At 42.8% G+C, this 21,101-nt stretch overlaps 2 protein-coding genes across 2 annotated transcripts; both read left to right on the plus strand.

Annotated features, from left to right (window-relative positions):
• The first annotated feature begins 418 nt into the window (after nt 1–418).
• isca1 (iron-sulfur cluster assembly 1) lies at nt 419–6,092 on the plus strand. Its single transcript, XM_010867225.5, has 4 exons — nt 419–552; nt 4,069–4,122; nt 4,588–4,693; nt 4,968–6,092. Exons 1-4 carry the CDS (start codon nt 469–471, stop codon nt 5,114–5,116), a joined length of 393 nt encoding a protein of 130 aa, XP_010865527.1. The 5' UTR covers nt 419–468; the 3' UTR covers nt 5,117–6,092.
• Nucleotides 6,093–11,596: 5,504 nt separating this feature from the next.
• On the plus strand, nt 11,597–16,167 carry kiss1rb (KISS1 receptor b). The gene is made up of 6 exons (XM_010867226.2): nt 11,597–11,828; nt 12,712–12,836; nt 12,963–13,098; nt 14,008–14,246; nt 14,359–14,517; nt 15,739–16,167. Exons 1-6 carry the CDS (start codon nt 11,597–11,599, stop codon nt 15,994–15,996), a joined length of 1,149 nt encoding a protein of 382 aa, XP_010865528.2. The 3' UTR covers nt 15,997–16,167.
• The last annotated feature ends 4,934 nt before the right edge of the window (nt 16,168–21,101 follow it).

Below are 21,101 nucleotides of genomic sequence, written 5' to 3' on the forward strand. Positions count from 1 at the left end.
CCATTATATGCTCATCATTGTATATTTATGTCAACGCTGTGTAGGCTGTATTCTATGAATAAGTAAATAAGCTCCTCGATTTACCGACTTGATTCTGATTCAAAACGTCTGGAGTATTTATTCCGCTTAACATTCTGTTAGTTCTCAAACAGAACCAACAGGGAGAAACCTACCTACAACAATTCGTGTTTAGTAAATACACTCGTGCCTTATTTGTTAATAAAACATTAATTGACGTTTCCTGCCAAATGACCTCGTTCTTTTGTGACGGTAACGTAGGGTTCATCAGGCGTCATACTAAGTCGTCCCTGTACTTATCTGTTGGCTGACGCAGCTGTCACCCAAGAAATCACCCTATCGTTGATCAGCTTTTAAAAAACTGTTGGTCCTTTCTTGCAGTTGCGCAGACGATATTTTTCATGTCAGTGAATTGTTTTCGTAACGGGGCTAAATAAGTTATTACCAAACATGTCTGCCTCCATGGTGGCTCGGGCGACTGTTAGGGCAGTCAGTAAAAGAAAGATATTAGCCACTAGAGCAGCGTTGACTTTGGTAAGTGTGTGAAAGTAACTGTTATTCGGGAGTGCAAGTTATTCTCTCCAACCTGCTTGTATATGTGGTGTTATGAAGGATTTCTTCGAAGTTGGCTACATTAAGAGAACTGCTGTCACTAGTTTAGCTAGCTACGCAACAACAGCTAGCCTTGTTATTGCGAACTAATCTGGCGTAGTGTCGTAGTCTTTTGCGGTGAGACCGATGATGTGTCCCTCTTAATCGTGTACCATGTTCTTGTTTGAATTTAAGGGTTTGAGTAAATTGAGGCAAAACTGATGACTGCTAGATTTAGCTTCCTTGCTAACCAAATAGTATCTACATAGCACAGGATGTCACCGGTGCGTGTCCCATGATATAGCTTGCTCCAAGCGAAATGACAGAAGTCCAATACTGTAGCAGTTTCTCCCGCTCAAGGTTTGCCAGTTTCTGCTAGCCCCGTTTGAAGATAAAGGCATGTCGTCTGTTGCGTTGTGATAAAGCGGCTTGCTGTCGCTCCTGGATACCCTATCCATCAGCTAGTAGCACGGAAAAGTGCTAGGACATTGTGGTGTACCAGTGAAAACATGTTATGAATATATTAATTGGTGTGCAAACATTGGATTTCAAACTAATGATTCCTATGTACTAAATTATTTTACTCGCCAATTTAATACAAGGTCCAAACTTAATGTCACTCACAATTTTAACCCAAACCTTAAAAATGAGTACTAAATTTTCAGTCATGCCGGCTCAGGTTTTGATCTCGCAAGCTTTCCGTTAGTTGTCAGGTCCTGATATTTGCCGATCTTCCTTGAAAGAACACTCAATACACCCCTGTAACTCTCAAACAATACATCCGAAACCCTTAAGTCAGCTGAATGCTTTTGCTGCTGCAATCTCTAATTTGATAACATGAACACGTACACATGCACAAACAAGGTTTAATAGATCAGGACCGACAGCTGGTGCACCACTTCTCAATGTCAATTAAGCTGCTTTAAAGCTGCACTCCTCTCTCATTGTTACCTGACATGGCACATCCAAGAATCCTGAGAACACTAGTGTAGGTACTGCTGGCTGAGTTCTAAGCAAACTCCGTACTACAAAGTTTTAAGAACACAATGTACTTCAGACATAGCTCATATAAGATTATATACTGCGGACACATCTTAACACTGTTTACTGCAGATGGAGTCCTAAGTACACTTTACTGCCGACAGAGCTTTAAGAATGTTTACTTCTGAAAGAGCTTTAAGAAGACAGTTTACTGCAGACTGAGCTCTTGGAACAGTAGATACTCTAGAAAGTGCATATACTGTACTGAGCCTAAAACCGTGTGCACTAATAGACAGATATCTTTCTGAAAAATTACTTGTTTTTCCAGACAGCCCTTCACATCTTAACTCCTGGAGAGTGAGGTTAGTGATGTAATCATGGACAGGAAAGACTTTGTCTGTTTGGTAAACATTGCTAACCCTGGGTAACCCTTTGTTCACAGGGAACCTTTGAGTGCCGAAGAAAATACATCACTTATACATAGAACTCTGACACAGGCCACAGAAGAAATCATTGGTCATCAATAAATATTGTTATAAAATCTTCATAGCACAGGCTGAAAAGGATGCTGTCTGAGATCCCTACAATATAATTTGTACAAATATGATTGTTTCCCAGTGTAAGTTAGTTTGTATTGGTTGGTTTTAGGTTGTGGCTTTACTGCTGTTAAATGAAAACACAGTAGTTATGTGGGGTCTTAAAAAGTGACAGTGAAATATTGGTAATATTTTTAACAATTAAATTATGTTGGGGTCTAAAATAATTTTTTCCATGATAGAACAATATCTGGAATCAGAGATTCCCAGGGATGCCATTTGGCAATATATTTTACAGACATGCTCAAATTTGTTGGTACCCTCCACAAAAAATGAAGAATGCACAATTTTCCCTGAAATAACTTGAAACTGACAAAAGTAATTGGCATCCACCATTGTTTATTACATATTTAATAGAAATCAGACTTTGCTTTTTTTATTCAACATAATATTGTAAATAAGAAATGAAAATGGCATGGACAAAAATGTCAATTTTCACAACTTTTAGAGGGAATCACTGTAATCAAACGTTTTCTGTAGCTCTCAATGAGACTTCTGCACCTGTTAACAGGTAGTTTGGCCCACTCCTCCTGAGCAAACTGCTCCAGCTGTCTCAGGTTTGATGGGTGCCTTCTCCAGACTGCAAGTTTGAACTCTTTCCATAGATGTTCGATAGGATTCAGATCAGGACTCATAGAAGGCCACTTCAGAATAGTCCAATGTTTTGTTCTTATCCATTCTTGGGTGCTTTTAGCTGTGTGTTTTGGGTCATTATCCTGTTGGAGGACCCATGACCTGCAACTGAGACCGAGCTTTCTGACACTGGGCAGTACGTTTCGCTCCAGAATGTCTTGATAGTCTTGAGATTTCATTGTGCCCTGCACAGATTCAAGGCACCCTGTGCCAGGCGCAGCAAAGCAGCCCCAAATAATAACCGAGTCTCCTCCATGTTTCACTGTAGGTATGGTGTTCTTTTCTTTGAAAGCTTCATTTTTTCATCTGTGAACATAGAGCTGATGTGATTTGCCAAAAAGCTCCAGTTTTAACTCCTCTGTCCAAAGGACATTTTCCCAAAAGGATTGTGGCTTGTCAATATGCATCCTTGCTTTTTTATGTTTTTCTTTAAAAAGTGGAGTTCTCCTGGGTCTTCTTCCATGGAACCCACTTTCGCTCAAAAAGCGACGGATGGTGCGATCAGAAACTGACCTATCTTCACCTTGGAGTTCAGCTTGCATCTCTTTGGCAGTTATCCTTGGTTCTTTTTCTACCATTCGCACTATCCTTCTGTTCAATCTGGGGTCGATTTTCCTCTTGCGGCCGCGCCCAGGGAGGTTGGCTACAGTTCCATGGACCTTAAACTTCTTAATAATATTTGCAACTGTTGTCAAAGGGACATCAAGCTGCTTGGAGATGGTCTTGTAGCTTTACCATGCTTGTCAATTATTTTCTTTCTGATCTCCTCAGACAACTTTCTCATTTGCTTTCTCTGGTCCACATGTTCAGTGTGGTGCACACTGATACCAAACAGCACAGTGACAACTTTTCTCCATTTAAATAGGCTGAATGACTGATTACAAGGAGACGTGTGATACTAATTAAAGAAACGAATTAGTTTGAAATATCACTATGATCCAGTTATTTATTGTCTTTTTTAAGGGGTACCAACAAATGTGTCCAGGCCATTTTAGAATATCTTTGTAGAATAAGCAATAATTCATCTCTTTTCACAGCTTCTTTGCTTTATTCTATGACATACCAAAGGCATGCAAGTATACATGATAAAATAGCTTTCAATTTCATCACTTTTCAGGAGGAATGAAGCATTATTTCAATGAGCTGTAGGGGTACCAACAAATTTGAGCATGTCTGTAATTGGTTATAAGTTCCATTGTTATTCCACATTGGCTATAGTTAATCTGTCCCCTTCTGGTCTTTTCTCCAGACTCCATCTGCTGTGAATAGGATAAGGACCTTACTGGAAGATAAACCAGAATATGTGAGTATCAAAATTACTTGAAAACCAGGATTACACAGTATTTTCATATTTTTCCCTCCCAGTGTTTGAAGGATTTAGGATGGGCACAACAACAACACATGCCTGTTCATAACCAGAATGTTAACATCATTTGCTTAGATATTTGGGATTTTCAATAGACAACAAAATAACTAACCAGAAATAGGTCTTTGCAAGGACCTAGTTAAACTGTAATGTGTGGTGAGTTTGGACATTTAAAAGAGAGGTTGTCTATGTGGAGCTGACTTCTGAAACGTCAGAAATAATTCAGCTGTTTAGTTAACTAGCAGGTTAAGGCACATCCTACTCCTCTCTTCGTTTGTGCTGTTATTTTTTATTTTTGAACATGGAGGTGACCCCTCTGTTCAGGAGAGCTAGGTAATGGGTTGTTTAAACACTCCTGGAGTCCCAGTCCTCCTGCCAAGTGCTAAGTAGGTGTTGTTGCAGATTGGTCTGAAGGTGGGCGTGAGGACACGAGGCTGCAATGGGATGACCTACACCCTGGACTTCACCAAGCAGAAAGACAAGGCAGACGAGGAGGTGCTGCAGGACGGTGAGGAAGCTTGTTAAATGTAACGTTGGTGTAGATCCAGGTGTTCTGGTGGAGGGTTACTGACCCAGTTGTCTTTTGGTTCTGAGTGGGGGAGGTTTGTTCTGCCTTCAGCCACTCTGAAGTGTTCAGATGTTCGGCATCTAAGGAGTCTTCTGCTGGTCTGGTATCTTCATAGAGGATCCATATGTTGGAGGGACGTTATCTGCGACATTGTTACGGGGCGCTGTAATGTCTCCTCTGTGTGATAGTCCTCAGTGTTCTCTCTGACCTGCAGGTGTGCGTGTGTTCATCGAGAAGAAGGCTCAGCTGACTCTGCTGGGGACGGAGATGGACTTTGTGGAGACCAAGCTGTCCAGTGAGTTTGTCTTCAACAACCCGAACATCAAGGGCACCTGTGGCTGTGGAGAGAGCTTCAACATCTGAGACCACACCCCCTCCCCCCAAGCCCCTCCTTCACTCACACCCCTGCCCCCAAGCCCCTCCTTCACTCACACCCCTCCCACTTCACTCCTGGAAACCTGTGAGGTGAGTAAAGGCCCAATGGACAGATCAAAGAGGCACAAAGAATCATATTTTATTATTCTGGACTGTCTTCTTTTAGATGGATGGACAGTATCTAGTAGTGTTTGGGTTGTTTCCATTTCAGTTGACATTTCCATTGTCTTCAATGCTTTTCCATTGTGAAACATGGTTGAATTTGAATTGAAATGGAACTGAGCCCATCCTGGTATGTACCTGTGAGCTTTATAGGAGGAGGAGGATTAGCTGGTAGTGACCTCTGATGAGATCAGGTAGCTGGACACTTTTACATTACACTGAAACGTTCCTCGTCGTACAGCCTGCATATGGTCCTGACCTGGCACACTTTTCTTCAAGCCCAGCTTTCTGTTAGATATCAGGCTTAAATGCATTGCAATGAAATGGACCGGACATTGACCTGAATGATGTTATCCAGACACAGGGAGCAGTGTTCAGTTCAGCAAACTTACAGAGCGGTCCGATCGAAATGTAAAACAGAACTTGAATCCTGACTCATACATTTTATCTGTATCTTTTTGAAGATTTCTCCCGGCTGAACAGTCTGTTTTTATTGTTTATGATCAATCTTTTTCTTTCAAACTGATCTTGCAGTTTGTAAAATTTTATTTTGTTGTTTGAAATGCTGAGTGTGTATGTGTGTATATAAATAATGTACAAGACTCCCTTAAACTATAACGCACAAAAACCTCTATTCCTCTCTTATTAAGGAGAGGTTTATGTTGGTCTTTCTTTTTGCTCAATGTCAGAACAACAGTAAGGGTTTGTAAAGACAAGCTGTTATTTCTGCAGATGTGTAACTTGTGCAATATGTCTGGTCAGATGGTGTGACGCATCTAGAATAAATGGATTTGAATCTACAGTGCTCTGTCTGTTGGTTGTTTTGTGAAGTAAGATGATTTAGACCATTGTCCCTTATTAATTACAGTAGTAAGTGCATTCATTTTGTACTGACTTCGCTTTGGGAATTTAATCTATAACCCTGGCCAGTGATGTACTCCATCAATGGAACTACACAGGACCGATAAAACACAGGACAGTAAAAGACTACCTTTACATGGAAAGCCCTATTCTCATTTTATTGTTCTTTCGACTAATCAGATTAGCTGGGAAAGTTTTGTGGGGATTGATCAAAAAATATTTACTGAAAATGTAATCCGATTTGGGCTGCTGTTCTAAATGCAGCGTTGGTGTCCATGTCTGGATGATTTTGTCTTTTGACCATCTCCAGCAGGTTCACTGAACTGTCTGCTTGTAAAACAGACTAACCAGGATAGACAATCATCTGAATCCTTCCCTTAACCTGTCATTATGGACACTCATCACTTCACCAGACAGGCCCAGCGTGGAAAACAACGTTTGGGCATGTCTTTAAGGGGCAGCCATACCTTTTGTGGATCAGTGTTGTAGATCTCGGAGTTTTAATTGACTCCTGTTTCAGATTTCGGAGTTGCTGATCCAGCTGCCTGTGAATAGAAACACCTCCCCTAACGGCGCCTTAGCCTGTCTGGTTCCCCCCTCCCTCCCTGTGGTCAGAGGGAATGCCTCCACCACCCACTCTAAAGCCCAACTCCCAGAATGCATTATGAGGCTCTCTGACACCTGATGTAGGAGGCTCTACCGCCAGGGACAAACCAGGCACCTGTCCGCCAACATCCTACATAGCCACTCCCACCTTCGCCCAAAGCAGTCAACCTGAGATAGACATACCCAGCCGGGTGTCCTCTGATACGTTCTTCCTGCCCTATCTGACTTCACGGGAAGCTGTGATGCGCTGCCGACAGTGAGGGTTCTGTTCAAGAGGGGAGAGATGAGTCATTCTTACTTTTAGTGATAAAATAAATCTGGTTAATTGAATCAATCAATTTAGCAATCAATCCATGAATCAATTAGGTATGTCCAGACAACCTGGGGGTGGAGGATTTGACAGGTCAGAGAGCAGCTAACGGGTCTGAGACTACGGCCACAACACATGTACATACAACCAGGTGTACAAACAACCAGGTGTGACTACAGCCCCACCACGACACGTGAAGATACAACCAGGTGAGTCTACAGCCACACCACGACACCTGTACATACAACCAGGTGAGACTTGTGATGGTAATTCCATCGATCGACACTCTTAAATAAGGAAGTACAGAGACGAAACTCTCTAAGCACAAGTTAACCATTTTAATTGTATTTGCAAATAAGAGAGACGTGTCAAACGCTTACCAACATAATCATCCAAGGAGTCTCTTAAAGTAGATACATGAACAGTCTGTATATATTACAGTTAAAAGGGGTGTGGTAAGATGTTGCCCATCTGTCCTGTGTCAATAAAACACATTCCCTTTGATACGTTACTACCTAAGCTTCACACAAAGGACAAGCTCTCCTTCCCCCCTCCTTCAATTCTAAGAGTTGTTACAGCATCTGGACAGACAATAGATGCCCCCTAGGCAAATACCAGATCCCCCACATTCCTTTTCTAATTTGAAGAAGGGTACTCGGTCCTTTAATCAGTGAGAATACATTGGTTAGAGAAATTTCCACAACAGACTACAGCCACACCATGACACGTTTACATACAACCAGGTGAGACTACAGCCACACCATGACACGTTTACATACAACCAGGTGAGACTACAGCCACACCACGATACCTGTACATACAACCAGGTGAGACTACAGCCACACCACAACACATGTACATACAATCAGATGACACTACAGCTGTACCACGATACCTGTATATACAACCAGGTGAGACTACAGCCACACAACGATACCTGTACATACAACCAGGTGAGACAAGGCGCTCAAATGTTGCATCAGGCAATGGTTGCATGGCCACGTAATCTACTGACAAAGTGCTATAGAATATGATATAGTTAGTGCCTTCCCATTCAGACAATGTTCGATCTGTCAGGTATCTGCAACGTCCAGAAATGTTGTGTCCCTCTTAGTTTTCCCACCCATCTTCTCCAAGTCTGGGTCACCCGTCTTCTCCAAGTCTGGGTCACCCGTCTTCTCCAAGTCTGGGTTACCCGTCTTCTCCAAGTCTGGGTTACCCGTCTTCTCCAAGTCTGGGTTACCCGTCTTCTCCAAGTCTGGGTTACCCGTCTTCTCCAAGTCTGGGTTACCCGTCTTCTCCAAGTCTGGGTTACCCGTCTTCTCCAAGTCAGGGTTATTTCAGTAATGGAGAGTAAAGGAATGTGAACCTGGATCCCACAGCTGTCTGACTATCACAGGGGATTTCCAACCGATTCTGTTGGGGAACATCAACAGGACGTACGTTACAGATGTCACGTCAGACCCGGCACCACAGGGGGTCTGAAGGGGGCAGATACAACTCGTGCCCCCCCCGTTTTGTTTCCCAATATACACGATTGATGGTATATGAATGAGACCAGGTCCGGTAACCACAGTCAACTGTTATGATCGCCTTTACATGCGTATTAACCTCTGAAATATTTTGTCTCGGGGGGTGCTGTTAGTGAACAGTTTGCGCAGTGATTACATGTGCCCCCTCATGGATGAAAAATGCATTCATCTCATCCTGCCGCCGGGCCTTTGTCACGTCTCAATCATCTTGTTCGGCCTGTGTCACGTCTCAACCATCTCATTCTGCCGCCAGGCCTGTGTCACATCCTCCACACATCCTTAATAACCCCCACACCACCTCCACACATCCTTAATAACCCCCACACCACCTCCATCTCACCTTAATAACACCCACACCACCTCCATCCCACCTTAATAACACCCACACCACCTCCACACATCCTTAATAACCCCCACACCACCTCCATCCCACCTTAATAACACCCACACCACCTCCACACATCCTTAATAACCCCCACACCACCTCCACACAATCCTTAATAACACCCACACCACCTCCATCCCACCTTAATAACACCCACACCACCTCCATCCCACCTTAATAACACCCACACCACCTCCATCCCACCTTAATAACACCCACACCACCTCCATCTCACCTTAATAACACCCACACCACCTCCACCCCACCTTAATAACACCCACACCACCTCCATCTCACCTTAATAACACCCACACCACCTCCATCTCACCTTAATAACACCCACACCACCTCCATCTCACCTTAATAACACCCACACCACCTCCATCTCACCTTAATAACACCCACACCACCTCCATCTCACCTTAATAACACCCACACCACCTCCATCTCACCTTAATAACTCCCACACCACCTCCATCTCACCTTAATAACACCCACACCACCTCCACACCACCTTAATAACACCCACCTCTACCCCACCTTGTTTTTTACCTCAGTGCTCAGGTCATTCTGGGACTGTGTGTTGGTGCCAGCTTCTGTTTGTGTGTAGCGTTTCTTCCAAGTGCTTTGTGTTTTCTGAAGCATCTCTTAAATGTTTTAAATTGGCTTGTGTTGTGTGTGTTTCCTTAATGCTGTGAGTCCTCAGTGCTCTGACAGACCCTGCAGGTGATGGTTGTTCTGGTCTGAAACAGCCCTGAAAGTCATAGCCATTTGGGCTTCCTGTGGCGTCCCTCTGCTGATGTCATTGACCATGGGGTGCATTGGAGGGGGTCCATAATGTCAGGCTGTGCCTGGGGGGTGTTGAACTCCTCTGACTCTTCTCCTATTTCTCTTCCCCCATTTTCTCCTCCTCTCCTGCTGTAATGACGCTGTCAGAACTAAGAGCTGCTGTTTATCTGTCAGACTGTGTCACTGTGACCCTCTTAAATATACCGAGCATCTCTCATCCCTGGCTTCCTCTCTCACACTCTCTCATCCCTGGCTTCCTTTCTCACCCTCTCTCATCCCTGGCTTCCTTTCTCACCCTCTCTCATCCCTGGCTTCCTTTCTCACCCTCTCTCATCCCTGGTTTCCTTTCTCACCCTCTCTCATCCCTGGCTTCCTCTCTCACACTCTCTCATCCCTGGCTTCCTCCTCATCCTTTGTCATCTTTCATGTTTTACCTTCTGGGGACTTTTAGTGCCCAGAGTTATACATGCCCACACAGAGACTATACCTTTCTCACACAAATCCACACGTTTGTCGGTATCCAGTAGTACTTTTTCCACTAACTCTAACCATTAATGCCTTAACCTAACCCCTGTACCGGAAATCCCATTTTGCCCAGTGAGTACCTGCCAAAAACCTTGTGGGGACCATTTTATTCAGGTCTTGTTCGTTTTGTGGGGACATCAGGTGGCTCACTGTCTACAGACCACAGGATCTCACAACCACAGGATCTCAAAGACACACGCACATGCGCACACAAACACACACGCACACAAACACACGCACACAAACACACAGCTCTTAAAGACACATAATGACTATAACAAACAACATACAGCTCTGGAAAAAATTAAGAGACCACTGCAACTTTTTCTTTCCTTTCCAAAAAAAATGTAATGGAAAGTTTTGAGTGAGGAACAGAGGTGTTCAATTTGCAGTGGTCTCTTAATTGTAACCCTTCTGTTCCTCACTCAAAACCCTCCTTTTCGATTTTTTTGCAAAGGAAAGATAAAGGTGCAGTGAACTCTTAAATTTTTTCAGAGCTGTATGTGCTTCTCTCTTTTTATCCTCTGCCTCTGTCCATCTCTCTCTCTCTCTCTCTCTCTCTCTCCCTCTCTGAACTCAACACTGCCTGTTTGTGGCAGTGACAGCAGACTGCTTTGATGTATGAGGGTGAGACCTGATATTTCACAGAATGACCACGGTTGAGGCGAAGGAGTAGTCTGGACACTGAACACTGAACTGCAAGGAACCAACTGATCACGTGCAGATCCTCCACATGGGAGTGACATCATACAGGTAAACTCCACTTCTGATAAATGATTGTGAAGACTGATAAAAGAGAGATTCTCCATTTGCTCGTCACTGAAGTTGTTTTATTTGACCAGATTTACATCTAGTTTAAAAAACCCTCTTTTGTGTATGCTATTTAGTATTTAATATATATATGTATATATATATATTTATTTTTACAACCCTGTACATAAAAAGATGGGTGGCTGCGTAAAATGCAAATTAAAACAGATTGCAATGATGTGCAAATTATTTATCCCTGTATTTAATTGGAAATAGTATAAAGACAACATATAAAGCAAAAGACACAAGACATCAAACATTTGTATTACAGACAAAACAACAAAGATACAAAAAAATGTAAGTATAGGTTTGATAAGAAGGAAAAAGAGGATCTTGATTTTACCCATAAAGAATGGAGACCTAGTCTAGTTTCATAAGACATTGTGAAATGCTAGATTGTGATCTGCATTTAATAACTTGGTTTGGTCTTTACAAATCTTCATGTGCCCGTGTTGGAACAGTCTTTAACTGTGATCATAGACAACCCAATGAAAGGCAGCTCCAGCCCCCTGGGCATAACGGACACCTCCAGCTTAGTGTGCAACCAGACAGCCTCTCTGGAAGACCAGGAGCTCCGGGGCCCCCCTGTGCTGGTGGATGCATGGCTGGTACCCACTTTGTTCAGCCTCATCATGTTGATTGGCCTGGTGGGCAACTCTCTGGTCATTCATGTCATCACCAAGCACCAGCAGATGAAGACAGTCACCAACTTCTATATCGGTACCCACTGTGTTTTGTCAACTATGTGATATAGTATCAGCTCTGTTATGTCAACTACTTAATATATTGTATCAGCTGTGTTATGTCTGCTGTTTTCTCAACTTTGTTAAGTCAACACTGTAATTTCGGCTCTGTTATATTAATTATTTGATGTCAACCCTTTTTATATCATCTTTGTTATGTCAACCTTATGTCAGTTAATTTAAGTGAACTCTGTTAAGTCTTTTTCACCAACTTATACTATCCTTATCATGCTGTGTGTATTCCTACATTGACACTACAGTATTCCCCCAGCTATCCGCGGTTCCACATTCGCAAACTCAAGTATCCGCGGAAAGTTTTCAAGAAGTCCGAAATTCTAAAAACAGCTATCCATTGTTTTATATCTTCTATATTTTATTTACATTATTATGGTGCAATAAGACGATGGAAAGGGTAATGAGGCATTTTGTGTAGGGTAACTGGGGTAATTGGGCGTTTTGTGTAGGGTAACTGGGGTAATGGGGCGTTTTGTGTAGTGTACCTGGGGTAATGGGGCATGTTGTGTAGGGTAACTGGGGTAATGGGGCATGTTGTGTAGGGTAACTGGGGTAATGGGGCATGTTGTGTAAGGTAACTGGGGTAATGGAGCATGTTGTGTAGGGTAACTGGGGTAATGGAGCATGTTGTGTAGGGTAACTGGTGTAATGGGGCATGTTGTGTAGGGTAATTGGGGTAATGGGGCATGTTTTGTAGGGTAACTGGGGTAATGGGGCATGTTGTGTAGGGTAACTGAGGTAATGGGGAGGGATTTTTAAGGGTGCTTCACTTATCCGCGATTGTCCACATCCAGAACCGATACCCTGTACCCCCTGACCTCTAACATTTGACCTCTAACCTTTAGTGAACTTGGCCACTACAGACATCTTGTTTCTGGTATGCTGTGTCCCCTTCACCGCCACCCTCTACCCTTTGCCCTCCTGGGTGTTTGGAGACTTCATGTGTCGGCTGGTCAACTACCTTCAACAGGTGGGTCAGACACAAATACACACTCAAACACTGTATAACAGCATCAGGTCAACTACAGCTACCAATTCTTAAAACCTGAAATACTGTGTGTGTGTGTGTGTTTGTGCGTGCGTGTGCGGTTGGCAGGTAACAGCCCAGGCAACCTGTATAACTCTTTCTGCTATGAGTGTAGACCGTTGCTACGTTACGGTCTACCCTCTACTGTCACTACGGCAACGCACCCCGCGCATGGCTGTCACCGTCTCTGTCTCCATCTGGATAGGTACACACACACACACACACACACACACACATTTATGTTATTTTATGTATCCCTATTTTGTATCTATTGTCACAACGGGAAAAGGAAAGCAAAAGCTCATTTATTACCATTAAATCAAGTTGTGCTTAAGGGGAGAATAGAGTGTTGGCCACCCACTCCCAGTCAGTACGGACGGCCCTCCCAGCCCTGCCCACTGCAGTCCTCCCAGCCCCACCCACCACTGCTTTCCAAACCCCACCCACCACAGTCCTCCTAGCCCCGCCCACTGAAGCCCTCCCAGCCCCACGCACCATAGTCCTCTTAGACCCACCCACCACTGCCTTCCAAGCCCTGCCCACTGCAGCCCTCCCAGCCCCGCCCACCACAGTCCTGCCAGCTCCACCTACTGCAGCCCTCCCTGCTTTGCCTACTGCAGCCCTCCCTGCTTTGCCTACTGCAGCCCTCCCAGCCCCGCCAACCACTGCCCACCAAGTCCTGCACACCACTGCCCTCCAAACCACGCCCACCACAGTCCTCCCAGGCTCGCCGGGAGGAAAATAAACAGCCTAAATGTTTTTTTATTTTGTCTTATTATTATTATGGAAATGTGTATTGGAATAACACCTTGGTTTGCTGGAAGGTGGCTTAAGAAATGTATTAGAATATTCCACTGCAATTAAAATAATTGGGCTGGGGTTGTCTGGAGATCCCCAGAGTGTTATTAAAGTGGGTCCCCAGTGTACAGTTCCTGTTGGCCCCATGGTAATAAAACCATGCAATAGCTCTATTCATTTTGATACCAAAAAAATAGCATTAGGGTTGGAAATGAAACCAATATTGAAATGAGTGAAAAATACATTAATAAAGATAAAAACATTACATCCCTTTGTAGGTTTGAACACCCCTGGTTTCTATGTCCACCCCCCCCAGGGTCTCTGCTGCTGTCCATGCCAGTCGCTCTGTACCAGCGGCTAGAGGCGGGTTGTTGGTTTGGTCCTCAGACATACTGCAGCGAAGTGTTTCCTTCTGCCCATCTCCAAAGAGCATTCATCCTCTACAGCTTCCTGGCAGTCTACCTGTTACCTCTCATCACGATCTGCTTTTGTTATGCCTTCATGATCAAACGCATGGGGCAGCCTTCTGTTCAGCCCACCGACAGCAACTACCAGGTAGCCTTGACCCCTAACTCTGACCCTGACCCTAACTCTGACCCTGACCCTAACCCTGACTGTAACCTTGACCCTAACCCTGAGCCTGACCATTGACTCTGCCTACCTACAGGTAGCCGCCCAGGCAGAGCGTACTGCAGCGGTCAGAGCCCGGGTGTCCAGGATGGTGGTTGTCATGGTGATCCTGTTTACTATGTGTTGGGGGCCAATACAGATCTGTATCTTGCTCCAGGTCTTCACACCTCATCTGCACTCCTACACACTCTACAAGGTACCACACCTGCACTCCTACACACTAGTGTGGTTTTGGTTTGGTTTCCAACATGTGGATGTAGTGTTGGTTTGTTTTGGTTTCCAACATGTAGATGTAGTGTTGTTTTGGTTTCCACCATGTAGATGTAGTGTTGTTTTTGTTTGGTTTCCAACATGTAGATGTAGTGTTGATTTGGTTTCCAACATGTAGATGTAGTGTTGTTTTGGTTTCCAGCATGTAGATGTAGTGTTGTTTTGGTTTCCAGCATGTAGATGTAGGGTTGTTTTGTTTTGGTTTCCAGCATGTAGATGTAGTGTTGATTTGGTTTCCAACATGTAGATCTAGTGTTGTTTTGTTTGGTTTCCAACATGGAGACGTAGTGTTGTTTTGGGTTCTAACATGTAGTTGTAATGTTGTTTAGATTTGGTTTTCAGCATGAAGACAGATGGTTTGTTTTGGTTTGGTTTCCAACATGTGGATGTAGTGTTGTTATGTTTGGTTTCCACCATGTAGATGTAGGGTTGTTTTGGTTTGGTTTCCAGCAATATTGTAGTGTTTTTTGGTTTGGTTTCCAGCATGTAGATGTAATGTTGTTTTGGTTTCCAGTATGTAGAAATAGTGTTGTTTGGTTTCCACCATGTAGATATAGTGTGTTTTGTTTGGTTTCCATCATGTAGATGTAATATTGTTTTGTTTTGGTTACCAGCATGTAGATGTAGTGTTGTTTTTGTTTGGTTTCCAGCATGTAGATGTAGTGTTGTTTTGGTTTCCAACATGTAGATGTAGTGTTGTTTTGGTTTGGTTTCCAACATGTAGAAATAGTGTTGTTTGGTTTCCACCATGTAGATATAGTGTGTTTTGTTTGGTTTCCATCATGTAGATGTAGTGTTGGTTTGTTTTGGTTTCCAACATGTAGATGTAGTGTTGTTTTGGTTGGGTTTCCAGCATGTAGATGTAGTGTTGTTTTGGTTTCCAGCATGTAGATGTAGTGTTGTTTTGGTTTCCAGCATGTAGATGTAGTGTTGTTTTGGTTTCCAGCATGTAGATGTAGTGTTGGTTTGGTTTCCAGCATGTAGATGTAGTGTTTTTTTTGTTTGGTTTCCAGCATGTAGATGTAGTGTTGTTTTGGTTTCCAGCATGTAGATGTAGTGTTCTTTAAGTTTGGTTCCTACAATGTAGATAAATGGTTGTTTTGGTTTCCAACGTGTATGTAAAGTGTTGTTTTGGTTTGGTTGCTAGGTGAAGATTTGGGCTCACTGTATGTCCTACTCCAACTCCTCAATCAACCCACTGATATATGCCTTTATGGGAAACAACTTCAGAAAGGCCTTTAAACACGCCTTCCCCTCCGTCTTCAGTCCAGAGGGACGCCGCAGGAGAAGAAGGAGGTGGAGGGGCTGGGGAAGGGTAGGGGAGGCAAGGAGGGAGGAGGGGGAGAAAGAGGGGGAGGCCCCAAATGTGGACACTGAGATGCACTTCCTTTCATCTGGGACCTGAAGGGACACATAAAGACTCATGCTAGTTCATGTAGAGCTGTCATTATTTATTTACAGTTGTTCTGTGGGCCCTCAGGGCCAACACACACACACACAGGTTTATACAAAGACAACCCAGCTTTAGAAGAAATCGATCCTCATAAATACAGTACCAATATAGAAAGCCAGGAGAACACCAATCGAGTCGTCCTAGAACAAGTGTATATGTGTGTGTGTTTGCAACATGCTTGCCATGAGGAGATTTACAGTGAATATAAACCCCTGTTAAAATGCCAAGTTTTTGAGATGTAAAAGAATGAAGATAAATCATGTCAGAATGTTTTCAACTTTTAATGTGACCTATAATGTGAACAATTCAATTGAAAAAAAAACTGAAATCTTCGAAGGGGGAAAAACGTAAAATAAAAACCTTACAATAACTGGGTTGCATAAGTGTGCACACCCTCATAACTGGGGATGTGGCTGTGTTCAGAATTACAGTCACATTCAAACTCATGTTAAATAGAGGTCATTACACACCTGCCATCATTTAAAGTGACTCTGATTAATCAAAAATTAAGGTCAGCTTTTCTAGTAAGATTCTCCTGACATTTTCTTAGTTGCATCTCAAAGCAAAGAGAGCTTCCAAAGCATCAGAGGGATCTCATTATTGAAAGACATTAGTTAGCAGAAGGGTAAAAAAAAAATCCAAAGCATTAGATATACCTTGGAACACAGTGAAGACAGTCATCATCAAGTGGAGAAAACATGGCAGAACAGAGACATTACCAAGAATTGGACGTCCCTCCAAAACTGATGAAAAGACGAGAAGAAAACTGGTCAGGGAGGCTTCCAACATTAAAGGAACTGCATGAATTTATGGCAAGTACTGGCTGTGTGCTATATCTGCCACCAATCTCCGTATTCTTTGTATGAATGGGCTATAGGGTAGGATGGCAAGATGGCCTTTTCTTACAAAGAAAAACATCCAACCCCGGCTGAAGTTTGCAAAAACAAACAAGTCTCCCAAAAGCACGTAGGAAAATGTGTTATGGTCTGATGAAACCAAGGTAGAACTTTTTGGCCATAATTCCAAAAGGTATGTTTGGCGCAAAAACAACACTGCACATCACCCAAAGAACACCATACCCACAATGAAGTATGGTGGTTGCAGCATCATGCTTTGGGGGTGTTTTTCTTAAGCTGGAACCAGGGCCTTCATCATTGTGGAGGGAATTATGAACAGTTCCAAATACCAGGCAATTTAGGCACAAAACCTTCAGGAGTCAGTTAGAAAGCTGAACATGAAGAGGAAGTTCACCTTTCAGCATGACAATGACCCAAAGCACACATCCAAATCCACAAAAGCATGGCTTCACCAGAAGAAGATTAACATTTTGGAATGGCCCAGTCAGAGCCCTTACTTGAATCCAATTCAACATCTGTGGGGTGATCTGAAGAGGGCTGTGCACAGGAGATTTCCTCGCAATATGACAGATTTGGAGCGCTTTTGCAAAGAAGATTGGGCAAATATTGCCACATCAAGATGTGCCATGCTAGAATGTTATAAAATCAAAAGGTGCTTCAACAAAGTTTTAGTTTAAGGTTGTGCACACTTATATTAACCAGGTTATTCTTTTTTATTTTTCCCCCTCAAAGATTACAGGGTTTTTTTCCAATTGAATTCACGTTATAGGTCACATTAAAGGTGGAAAAAGTTCTGACATGATTTATCTTTGTATCATTCTTTTACATCACAAAAACCTGGCATTTTAACAGGGGTGTCTAGACTTTTTATATCCACTGTAGGTACTGTAGTTCTGTCAGAACAATGGTATTTACCAACATTAAAAACATTATGTTTTGGATGCTTTTGAAGTGGGTTGCTAATTGGATCTCTATATAGAGCAGGTCTTTGCTGATAAGGTCCATTATTGGTGTAGGTTTGGTGCTGGTGTTTGGGAATGTAGATGGCCTCACACCACAGGACTACATAAGACAAAAACAAAGAGACTAGACAGGTACTGCTCTGGGTTAAAGGTCATGACAACCTTGTTGTCTGGTAAAGAAGGGGCAATTTGATGCACCTGATAATGTTTGTAATGTGTGTTTGTGTATGTTTGTCCAATACTACACTTGTGAGGACCAGATGACAACCCATTATGACAACCCATAGTTAATCATGATTAGTGAGAACATTCTGTATAGTATAATAACCCATGATGATCATGACTAGTGAGGACATTCTGTATAGTATAATAACCCATGATGATCATGACTAGTGGGGACATTCTGTATAGTATAATAACCCAGGGTAAATCATGACTAGTGAGGACATTCTGTATAGTATAATAACACATGGTAAATCATGACTAGTGAGGACATTCTGAATAGTATAATAACCCATGATGATCATGACTAGTGAGGACATTCTGTATAGTATTATAACCCATGATGATCATGACTAGTGAGGACATTCTGTATAGTATAATAACCCATGGTAAATCATGACTAGTGAGGACATTCTGTATAGTATAATAACCCATGGCAAATCATGACTAATGAGGACATTTTGTATAGTATTATAACCCATGATGATCATGACTAGTGGGGACATTCTATATAGTATAATAACCCATGGTAAATCATGACTAGTGAGGACATTCTGTATAGTATAGTAACCCATGGTAAATTATGACTATTTAGGACATATTTCCGGTCCTCACTTAAATAAATGGCTTTTGTAGATTTTGAAAGTTCAGGCATGGGTTAAGGTCAGGGTTGAAATTAGGTTTAGAATGTGTTAGGTTATATATTAAGGGTTGGTTTCGCAGACACAGATTAAGCCCAGTCTAGGACTAAAAAACACACTCAGTTGTGTTTTCTATTGAACTTAACATATTTTATAAATGGTTATATTAAATAATAAATAATCATTTAAAATATAAACATGTAAGTAAAGAATTGTGATTTTTCAGTTCCATCACATTAAATCATGACTTGTGCAATACTTTCTTAGAGATCAGTGTACAGTACATGCTGACATGTAATTATATGGATTTACAGTATCTCACAAAAAAAGTACAGCCCTCACATTTTTCTAAATATTTCAGTATATCTTTTCATGTGACAATACTGAAGAAATGTTACTTTGCAACAATGTAAAGTAGTGAGTGTACAGCTTGTATAACACTGTACATTTTCTGTCCCCTTAAAATAACTCAACACACAGCCATTAATTTCATAACCACTGGCAACAAAGGTGAGTAAACCTCTAATTGAAAATGTCCAAATTGGGCCCAATTAGCCATTTTCCCTCCCTAGTGTCATGTGACTTGTTAGTTTTACAAGGTCTCAGGTGTGAATGGGGAGCAGGTGTGTTAAATTTGGTGTCATCGCTCTCACACTCCCTCATACTGGTCACTGGAAGTTCAACATGGCACCTCATGGCAAAGAACTCTCTGAGGATCTGAAAAAAAGAATTGTTGCTCTACATAAAGATGGCCTAGGCTATAAGGAGATTGCCAAGACCCTGAAACTGAGCTGCTGCACGATGGCCAAGATCATACAGCGGTTTAACAGGACACCTTCCACTCAGAACAGGCCTCGCCATGGTCAACCAAAGAAGTTGAGTGCACATCCTCAGTGTCATATCCAGAGGTTGTCTTTGGGAAATAGACGTATGAGTGCTGCCAGCATTGCTGCAGAGGTTGAAGGGGTGGGGGGTCAGCCTGTCAGTGCTCAGACCATACGCCACACACTGCATCAAATTGTTCTGCATGGCTGTCGTCCCAGAAGGAAGCCTCTTCTAAAGATGATGCACAAGATTGCCCACAAACAGTTTGCTGAAGACAAGCAGACTAAGGACATGGATTACTGGAACCATGACCTGTGGTCTGATGAGACCAAGATAAACTTGTATGGTTCGGATGGTGTCAAGTGTGTGTGGCAGCAACCAGGTGAGGAGTACAAAGACAAGTGTGTCTTGCCTCCAGTCAGGCATGGTGGTGGGAGTGTCATGGTCTGGGGCTGCATGAGTGCTGCCGGCACTGGGGAGCTACAGTTCATTGAGGGAACCATGAATGCCAAAATGTACTGTGTCTTACTGAAGCAGAGCATGATCCCCTCCCTTCGGAGACTGGGCCGCAGGGCAGTATTCCAACATGATAACAACCACAAACACACCTACAATATGACCACTGCCTTGCTAAAGAAGCTGAGGGTAAAGGTGATGGACTGGCCAAGCATGTCTCCAGACCTAAACCCTATTGAGCATCTGTGGGGCATCTTCAAACGGAAGGTGGAGGAGCGCTAGATCTCTAACATCCACCAGCTCTGTGATGTCATCATGGAAGAGTGGAAGAGGACTCCAGTGGCAACCTGTCAAGCTCTGGTGAACTCCATGCCCAAGAGGGTTAAGGCAGTGCTGGAAAAAGATGGTGGCTACACAAAATATTGACACTTTGGGCCCAAGCTGGACATTTTCACTCAGGGGTGTACTCACTTTTGTGAGATACTGTATGTGTCTTTGTTATAATTAACCAGAGGCGATTCTAGGGATAGGCAACCGCCTAGGTTGCATAGGGCGCCACCTGCATGGGGGTGCAGATTGGGCGCCCCAACCGCCCTTAAAAAAATATAATACAAATATAAAATAAATAATATATATTTATATGTATGGGGGAAACCAATCCATATGTAGTTTTAGTTATTATAAAAATAAAACAAATTATACATTAAGTCAAGATTTATTTGTTATGAGTGAGATGATATTGATGTTTCAAAAGATGGTGAGGCAGGGCGGTGCCAGGTGTGGACGGTGGGTAAGTGCTCAAATTGACGTTCGTACGATCCGTTGACATTTTTTTGACTGCATATGAAAAGATGAAAGCCATCGGGGGCCACATTATAGGAAGAAGAGGAAATATGAGGAAGAAAGGAGAAAAAAGTATAGGGGTATGTTTTTATGGAAATTTTTTAAAACATCTGTCTCTGGTTTAAGCTATTTGAAATGTAGCGCACTAAGCTAGCTAAGATAGTAACGAGCTAGGTTAGAACTACAAACAGTAGCAGTACATACATATAATTTGCTCAGGCAGTGGGCAAAGGGTGGAAGTGGAACCCTAA

This window comes from Esox lucius, chromosome 13 (assembly GCF_011004845.1).
Source record: "Esox lucius isolate fEsoLuc1 chromosome 13, fEsoLuc1.pri, whole genome shotgun sequence".
In the NCBI taxonomy this organism is placed as follows: Eukaryota; Metazoa; Chordata; class Actinopteri; order Esociformes; family Esocidae; genus Esox; species Esox lucius.